The 8,887-nt window shown below is 42.1% G+C and overlaps 5 protein-coding genes across 5 annotated transcripts; 2 read left to right on the top strand and 3 right to left on the bottom strand.

The window, feature by feature from the left end:
* Nucleotides 1-834: 834 nt before the first annotated feature.
* On the bottom strand, nt 835-1,248 carry LOC135709060 (histone H2B-like). The gene has a single exon (XM_065231246.1). It carries the CDS (start codon nt 1,234-1,236, stop codon nt 862-864), a length of 375 nt encoding a protein of 124 aa, XP_065087318.1. The 5' UTR covers nt 1,237-1,248; the 3' UTR covers nt 835-861.
* A 258-nt stretch (nt 1,249-1,506) lies between these two features.
* LOC135709066 (histone H2A) lies at nt 1,507-1,915 on the top strand. The gene has a single exon (XM_065231253.1). It carries the CDS (start codon nt 1,507-1,509, stop codon nt 1,879-1,881), a length of 375 nt encoding a protein of 124 aa, XP_065087325.1. The 3' UTR covers nt 1,882-1,915.
* A 2,261-nt stretch (nt 1,916-4,176) lies between these two features.
* Nucleotides 4,177-4,661, bottom strand: LOC135709054 (histone H3). The gene has a single exon (XM_065231240.1). The coding sequence runs from the start codon at nt 4,590-4,592 to the stop codon at nt 4,182-4,184; it is 411 nt and encodes a 136-aa protein (XP_065087312.1). The 5' UTR covers nt 4,593-4,661; the 3' UTR covers nt 4,177-4,181.
* A 10-nt stretch (nt 4,662-4,671) lies between these two features.
* LOC135709055 (histone H4-like) lies at nt 4,672-5,185 on the top strand. The gene has a single exon (XM_065231241.1). The coding sequence runs from the start codon at nt 4,753-4,755 to the stop codon at nt 5,149-5,151; it is 399 nt and encodes a 132-aa protein (XP_065087313.1). The 5' UTR covers nt 4,672-4,752; the 3' UTR covers nt 5,152-5,185.
* A 2,143-nt stretch (nt 5,186-7,328) lies between these two features.
* Nucleotides 7,329-8,022, bottom strand: LOC135709085 (histone H1-like). Its single transcript, XM_065231280.1, has one exon. The coding sequence runs from the start codon at nt 8,006-8,008 to the stop codon at nt 7,349-7,351; it is 660 nt and encodes a 219-aa protein (XP_065087352.1). The 5' UTR covers nt 8,009-8,022; the 3' UTR covers nt 7,329-7,348.
* Nucleotides 8,023-8,887: the final 865 nt, after the last annotated feature.

The following is an 8,887-nucleotide window of genomic DNA, read 5'->3' as shown; positions in this document are numbered from 1 at the left end:
TGTGCCTGCGATTTGCATTGAGTGTCGGAGATTGTAAGTAATCTGAAGGATGCCTCGCTGGATACGCCCAAGACTGAACGGGCAGTAGCTGTGAACGGTTCCTGGGGAAAGCACTAGATGCGACCCTCCTCCCAGATGACCATGGCAATACAGGAAGTATTGGTATTGGAAGGTAATTGCTATTAGATATTTTGCAAACAGTGACAGATAGCGGACATGAAGAACCAGTGAGGTGCCGGGCAAAGGTGTTTATCCTAGACAAATGGTAAGTTACAAATTCTCTGTTGTCATTGTCGTAGGCGCCGTCGTAGTCGTAAGCAGTATCGTTAGTATATTTAAAATTAACCACCAACCGCTGAAAATATGAATTATCGCGTATTTCTGTTGTTCATTACATGCCGAGAACGTAATTTCATTTGAATAGCTTGTTCAACCAGGTCTTAAACAATCGTCACGTCGGTTATAGCTTATTATGATTACCTGAACCATTCGAAAAGAGAAAATCAAACATTTAAATTTAAACCAAATAGACATTAATTCCTCAAAATATCTCAGATGAATATTAGATCTCAATTTGAGACTTGATTTGAAAATGTAATAACAATTTCAATTTGATTCTTCTTTATGAAAATTAAAAATGGCTAAACATGAAACACATCACACTCGTCTAAACAACGAATTCGTGAACCGTGATGGGAAAGTTTCACTAGGCAAATATCGTAAAATATCGTAAAATATCGCGAACTTTTCCAAAACTGCTTCCAAACATTTAACAGAAATCATCAAAACTTAAACTCTTTTACATTGAAAATCGATTGGTGGCCCTGAAAAGGGCCGATTTGTAGTTTCGATGGTATGAATTTATTTGGAGCTGGTGTACTTGGTGACGGCCTTGGTTCCTTCGGAGACGGCGTGCTTGGCCAACTCACCCGGCAGCAGCAGACGGACAGCGGTTTGGATTTCGCGAGAGGTGATCGTCGAGCGTTTGTTGTAGTGAGCCAGACGGGACGACTCAGCAGCGATACGTTCGAAGATGTCATTGACGAAGCTGTTCATGATGCTCATGGCCTTCGACGAGACTCCGGTATCTGGGTGGACCTGCTTCAACACTTTGTAGATGTAGATGGCATAGCTTTCCTTCCTGCGTGGCTTCCTCTTCTTCTTGTCTCCCTTGACGATGGCCTTCTGAGCCTTGCCGGACTTCTTGGCGGCCTTTCCACTGGTTTTTGGTGCCATAGTGAAGCTGTTAACTTGGGTACAGAATAACTAATAATTTTTTTAAGACGATGGTGTTTCTTTTTATACCCGTAGAATGGCAACCGACACTCGTCCCCTTTTATGTATTTTAATCAATACCCGTTTTATGCTACCCTGCTTGTATGTATAATATGCTGCTCGATGTAGGTATAAAAGCAACTTCGACGAGCTAAAACGGCATCAGTACAGTTTGAGCATAAAGCTGCTCGTTTTATTTTCACATCGTAATCTACCCTACTACATCAAAACATGTCTGGCCGAGGCAAAGGTGGAAAAGTTAAGGGAAAGGCAAAGTCCCGCTCGAGCCGCGCTGGATTGCAGTTCCCAGTTGGTCGTATTCACCGTCTTCTGAGGAAGGGCAACTACGCCGAGCGCGTTGGTGCCGGTGCTCCTGTCTACCTGGCTGCCGTGATGGAATATCTGGCCGCTGAAGTTCTCGAGTTGGCAGGAAACGCCGCCCGTGACAACAAGAAGACCAGAATCATCCCACGTCACCTGCAGTTGGCCATCCGCAACGACGAGGAGTTGAACAAACTGCTGTCCGGGGTGACCATCGCCCAGGGTGGTGTCCTGCCAAACATCCAGGCCGTCCTGTTGCCCAAGAAGACCGAAAAGAAGGCTTAAATTTGATCTCAGACCACGCCCAACATGTACAAAACCGTCCTTTTCAGGGCGACCAATTTGATTTCACCAACGAAAGAGTTTGATTTATTGGCATTTTTTAGTTCACATGAAGGCATATTTTCATATTTCAATATTTCATTCCTTTGAGGCTATACAGAAAATGAGAGATGAAAAATGTATTCTTAATCGACCAATGCATATGAATACCAGCCGATTTGTGGCTGCTCTGCAATTTCGTTTCCCCAGCTACCTGGTGAAGATCATCTCGGACTACCTCGACGGCAGGACGTCTCAAGTATACGTAGGCAGTGCTCCCTCGGTACAGTATGATGTACCCGCCGGAGTCCCTCAAGGAAGCATCCTGGGACCCATATTGTACCATCTGTACACATCGGACATACCGACACTGCCGGAAGGTGGAACACTGTCGCTTTTTGCTGCCGATTCGGCAATCAGCTACAAGGGACGAGTAATGCGTACTCTCGTATCGAAGTTCCAAAACGGATTGGATGCCTACACCATATATCTCACCGACTGGAAGATTTGTGTGAACGCGGCCAAAACGCATAGCAACACCGACCGGCTTAAACCGTCATCAAAGATAAAGGTTCTGAACGCTGAAACTGAGTGGTCACCCGAGGTACGCTACCTTGGCCTGATTCTCGACAGTAAGCTCCTCTTCCGGTCGCTCGTGGAAGACCGAGTCAAAAAAGGCACCATCATGCTGAAACGTCTGTATCCGATCATCAACCGTCAATCGAAAGCATCCACCGTCAACAAGCTGGCTGTCTACAGGCAGATTGTTGCGCCTATGCTATAGAATGGGTCTCCGGTATGGAAAGGTTGCGCTAAAACACATTGGAAGAAGCTCCAAGTCTTGCAGAACAAGTTCCTGAAGATGATTCTGAATCTGCCTCCGCGCACACGGACAGCCGACGTTCAAATCTCGATCAAATCGACCAGAGAATGACAACCCCTAGTTGGCACCAAACTAGGACTCTAAATTAAGAGCACGAAAAAGTTAGAAATCTTTACCCATAACTTTGTAAATAGTAGGCTTAGTTAGGATTTAATGTAGTTAGATGGGAAATTTAAAATTTAAAAATTTGAAATACAACAAACGTTCACACTGTAAAACGATAAATACCAATAAGTAAAAATTAGCCAATGGCTTTCAGTAATTTTAGGCAAGAATGAATAACTTATGTTGATCACTTACAATGTAAAACTATGGTAAAAACAAGTGAAAAAAAAATTATGTTAAAAAAAAATCAAATTCAGAGAAACTCTTCTGTCGGCAACATAATCGAGCAGCCGAACAAATAGTATGAAACAGTACATAAAGGCCATTTTTCTTGTTTTTCGGCCAAAAGACGGCTCTTCTGCCAAACATCTTCAAGGTGGTTTATTTAAAGGGACGTTAATAGATGGAAGCACAGTTCTTCTGCCAAAATATAGCAGACTATGGAGACTATACAACTCCAGTATGTATCCATATAAATCAGCGATTTGCTTTAAACGCTGTCCAGACTGGAGAGTTATAACATGTTATAACGGTTGTCAAATAATTGCAACACAGAAACCACCATTAAGATAGCGCTATAACAGTTTATAACTCTGTAGTCTGAACGTACTATTAAGTTATCCGTGCTGTAACCGTCCGGATAATAAGTAAACGCACCTAAAAACTGACCAAAGATAAATGTTCTGTATCCCGTCTTCCTTCGAATAAAATCTTATTCAACAGTGTAATAATGTCCATTTTTCCGTTACTGTGCCCGAGCAAATAAACAGTTGAAGATTCCGGTTTGTTCGTATCCGTGTTCAAAACTGTAATCGTCCGCACCAGACCAGATTCACGGCGCCGGTCCAACAGACGCTTGAATGTGCTTCAACTAGGACTAGGATCGATAGGACTAAGGACTAACTCTTATGCATCGACGCACAAAACGCACGAAATCTTGAAAACAATCAAGCTTGGTCCATTTTGGTTTTCTCTATCGGTAGATAAAAGATGCACGGAGAGTTGATTGGAGTGACTTCCCGCTAAAATGTTCTGTTCGACCCCATTTGCTTATGCTTTTTTCTAGCGTCTTAAAGAAAGTCTTACCGTTATATCTGTTTTTGAGTAAAGCAAACTGATAGTTGTTACTTCCACCAAAAACAACTGTACATACGAAAGCATCAATTTTAGGGACAACAATTTAAATTGCAATAGGAATTTTCCATCTAAACTCTCTTGTGGATTGTGGGTAGTGGCCCTGAAAAGGGCCGGTTTTAAAACGGTGCGATGGAGAAATTTAAGCGCGTTCACCACGGATACGACGAGCCAGCTGGATGTCCTTTGGCATGATCGTGACACGCTTGGCGTGGATGGCGCACAGGTTGGTATCTTCGAACAGACCGACCAGATAGGCCTCACTGGCTTCCTGCAGTGCCATGACGGCCGAGCTCTGGAAGCGCAGGTCGGTCTTGAAGTCCTGAGCGATTTCACGGACCAGGCGCTGGAAAGGCAACTTGCGGATTAGCAGTTCGGTCGATTTCTGGTAACGACGGATCTCACGCAGAGCGACGGTTCCTGGTCGGTAGCGATGAGGCTTCTTCACTCCTCCGGTGGCCGGAGCGCTCTTGCGAGCGGCTTTGGTGGCCAGCTGTTTGCGAGGAGCCTTTCCTCCGGTGGACTTACGTGCGGTCTGCTTGGTACGAGCCATTATGTTTAGTTGCGATGCGCATACGATGAATCGAAGATGTTTAATAAAAATTTTGACCGTCTTCCCCTCGATTTTATACCATAATTTTGTTATGTTCAACCAATCACAAATGATGTAAGAACAAGAGTACAACAACTAACAAGAAGAATCTAACCCTCGAATGGGTATAAAAGAGCCATTCATGGTCAAAATTAAGCATCAATTTCGTTTCAATAGTACCCGAAGACAGTTTCAATCAGCATCAACAATGACCGGACGTGGCAAAGGAGGCAAAGGACTCGGCAAAGGAGGAGCTAAGCGTCATCGTAAGGTGTTGCGTGATAACATCCAGGGTATTACCAAGCCCGCCATCCGTCGTCTGGCACGTCGTGGTGGTGTCAAGCGTATTTCCGGGCTGATCTACGAGGAAACCCGAGGCGTGCTGAAGGTGTTCCTCGAAAACGTGATTCGTGACGCCGTCACCTACACTGAACACGCCAAGCGTAAGACCGTCACGGCCATGGATGTCGTCTATGCTCTGAAGCGACAGGGACGCACTCTGTACGGTTTCGGAGGTTAAATTAGCATTATCAACTCTAGCATCAAAACGGCCCTTTTCAGGGCCACAACATAAATCAGAAAAGTGTTTTTGATGGAAATTTCTTGCAGCATCTTTATGATGATATTTTCAAAAAAGCTTTGGACCGCTTTTTTTTTGGCTTATTATTTTTTCTTTGTCTACATATTTTTCACGGACTGTTTTAGTATGTGGACGTTTTTGTATTTCGGTTGGTGCTTTGACAGTAGTAGTAAACTTACGTTTATTTCTGTTGATTATGATTGTACATTGTAGCCTATCTGACTCTTCATCTTTGTTTCATTGGATATTCTAATTTAATATTTGTGTTTTTCAACTAGTTAACAGAATACCCCTTGGGGGTGCGTTGTGTTGAAATTAAAAAATGTGATAACCTACCTATCTAAAGTGCTAGATCACGTATGATCTTATCTCAGACAGGTGTTTCTGAACCTTTCCAGGATGAATACTCTCCATTCTTCCAATGTCTGAATTCCAGTCAGAAGGTGGATCTCAGAATTTTGAGTCGGCGGGGACTGTTAAGGATCATCCTAAGGCTCTTGTTCTGGATCCTTTGCAGTTTAAGATGATGGTATTTGGAACAACTCTCCCAGGCTGGTATACCATACTCAGTAACAGGTAGAATAAGTTATCTATAGACAGCAAGCTTATTTTTCAGGGATAAGATGGACTTGTTTATTCTTCCTTTGTTTCGCTAGTAGTGGATTGTCAAAACATTGCAATTCAGGCATAAAAAATCAAATCCATAGTGAAAATTTCGACTATTCTAATTTCTAATGACAGTTTTGCATGAATCCGACAAAGTTTGTTCTTGTTATTCAAATATTAAAGTTTTATGAACATGACTATCAGGATCATAATGCAAATTGTTTAAGATTACTTCTGTTGAAAGAAGAAGATGATCATCTACAAAACATGCAAATGCGGCCAAGAATTGCAGGAAACTAACAAAGGCTCAAGAAACGGGTAGAAGCATAGCTACTATATACACTCTGAGCAATTTGCTTCTTGCTACCAAGATATCAACGGAAACTACTTTGAATAAAAATTATCATCCAAATCCTACCTGTAGATACATGCGTTGTCTCTTATGGTAGGTAGAAATATAAAATATAAAATTAACGTGAGCCTATCTGTGAAAATAAACGGTAAAATAGGTAGACAAAAGACAGCACTCATCAAGTGTCTTCGCCATTATCGCATAAAACGGTAACGTCTATTTTAATGAGATTGTTGAAAACTGACAGTGAATATGGCAGAGTGCTTCGTGGTTGACCTGAAAACTGCGAGAAACTCCACGTCTTGCTTGATAATTTGTGTGTATTCAGAAGGAATAACTTGGGAATAGAAGTAAAAGATAGGAATAGAAGTAATAGATAGGATGGATTGAATTTGAAAATTTTATGCGAGAATTGGGTAAAAATTGAATAATCCTAAAGTGTCGTTCTCCCTGGTTGTCATACATGTTATGGGCGATTTAGTGAGGGCGTATTCTTATCGTTCCGGATCTACGGGCGACATTATAAAAATGCCGAGTTTCAAGAGAAAATGAACAATGAAGCTGATAACGACCGACCGGACAATACCACACACGGTGATTGACCCAGGGGATGGATATGGCTGTCATATCGCTCAAGTTTGCTGCGTACCGAACATCTGCAACGTTGTCAGCGGTACCATGATATGTTTTGTTGTTTTGATGTTGAGTACGTGTATTCAGCTATATATCAAACCCCTGGATTGACCGAGATAACACCGAATTTGATTTTGAAATCTATGTTAGGGAAAGCGCTTTTTGCAGGCAATCGATGATAATTTTGATAACCATTGCAACAGTTAGACATTTGTGTAATATTCAATAGTGTGCTATTGAAAATTAATAAAATGTTCATTTTAGCAGATTCGCAGAAAAATTATCCATCGATTGGCTTATTTGGAATTAAAATTCATCCGGTATTGACAGAGTTATAACTGGTCAAAATCTGACCACTTTTGTAACGCTTTCGATTTTGGTTTTTTGAAATTACACCACCAAATATGTTACCGAAAGACGTAATCATACGTCAAAAGATTATTCCAAAGCAAACTCTTAATGGAAATCAAAAATGGTAGTCCTGAAAAGGACTGATTTGGGTGATTATTTCGTGTATGGCACACGTCGGGAGCGTCGTTTCCAAGTTTACTTCTTGGCGGCGGCCTTCTTCGGTGCAGCTTTCTTGGCTGGGGCGGCCGTCTTTGGCTTCTTGGCAGCGGTCTTCGAGGGCTTGGTGACCTTTTGCTTGGAAGCAGCAGGCTTCTTCACAGTTCCGACCTTCTTGGCGGCCTTGGCAACGACAGCTTTGGCTTTCTTCGCACCGGCAGGCTTCTTGGCTGCCGGCTTTTTGGCCTTCTTCTCACCAACAGGTTTCTTAGTGGCGGGTTTCTTGGTGACCTTTTTCTTCTCACCGGTAGCCTTCATTGCCTTCTTCTCTCCGGTGGCCTTCTTAGGTTTCTTTTCTTCGACCTTGAGCTTGAACGATCCTGAAGCCCCGGATCCCTTGGTCTGGACTAGAGTGCCCTTCTCGACACCGCTGACCAGAGCCTTTCTGATGAAGATGGACAGCTTGGCAACGTCACACTTGTAGTTCGCAGCTATGTACTTCTTGATGGCCTGTAGGGACGATCCTTTGCGTTCCTTCAGGGTCTTGACAGCTGCTATGACCATCTCGTTCGCTGGTGGATGGGTAGCTGGCTTCTTCGGCTTCTTGGCGTCTCCCTTGGTGGCCCTGGCCTTCTTCGGGGTCTTGGCTGGCGAGGCAGCAGCAGGAGCCGCGGAAGCAACTTCAGCGGTTTCAGTCATGATGATTTAAAGGGGTTCGCTTGTTACTGGTATGTAGGTTAAAATGAACGAATCAACATGTATTATGAAGAACTGACAGTCGTTTGACTCTGATGTCTGTGTTAGGGAGAAAGATGTAAACGGAAAACACGAGCTCATGTGATATATTTAATTTCTACCAGAAATAGTTTTTAAAACAACGATTTCTACCAAGTGCAGGTTGATAAATGTGCTTGTGTATATTTCGAAATAGCGAATCGACTATTGTAGTTCTCAAATATTAGCTTTGAAGTGGACTATATTTACTAGAAATACCATAAAATTAACTACTTTTGAGAAATGTTCGAATCAACTAGCAAATAGTTGTTGAAAATCAATAATATTCACATATTGAAACAATATTGATTGTTCTGCAAGGTGGTCGCTCTTAAAGACAAATATTTCCGCTACACGTTGGCATATATTTTATTGTTCTATTAATTGAACGTTCCGTTTAAATTTGATATGTATCTGAATGATCAATGCGGTTATACTTTTCAAATAGCATTCTTCATGATGCGTCAATCATGAATGTCCCGTGACTAATTATTTATGGAAAACTTAAACCCTTTTTAGGTCAATTCGTTGTTATAGCAGTTCCATATGGTTCCATTGGAATAGAATGCTTAAAAATGAATTACTCAAGTTTGATGAAAAATATGACAAGACTATAGGACAATCTCAACATGATACATCACTCACAGTTAGATCATTAAACTAGACAAGCGAGAGATCTCAGCAATAGTGATGTTTGATTGCTAAGTCTCGGAAAATGTCACAAAATATACTTTTTGCTGCGATCTCAGAAGGTGCTGAAGTTCTCGGTGGTGCCAAATTTTCAGGAATCAGGCAAATAAAATT

Source organism: Ochlerotatus camptorhynchus, unplaced genomic scaffold (genome assembly GCF_037179485.1).
Source record: "Ochlerotatus camptorhynchus isolate MF236.1 unplaced genomic scaffold, CSIRO-AGI_Acam_v1.1 ptg000349l, whole genome shotgun sequence".
Classification (NCBI taxonomy): Eukaryota; Metazoa; Arthropoda; class Insecta; order Diptera; family Culicidae; genus Ochlerotatus; species Ochlerotatus camptorhynchus.
The sequence above is the reverse complement of the archived record's forward strand: the minus strand, read 5'-3'. Positions and strand labels throughout refer to the sequence as shown.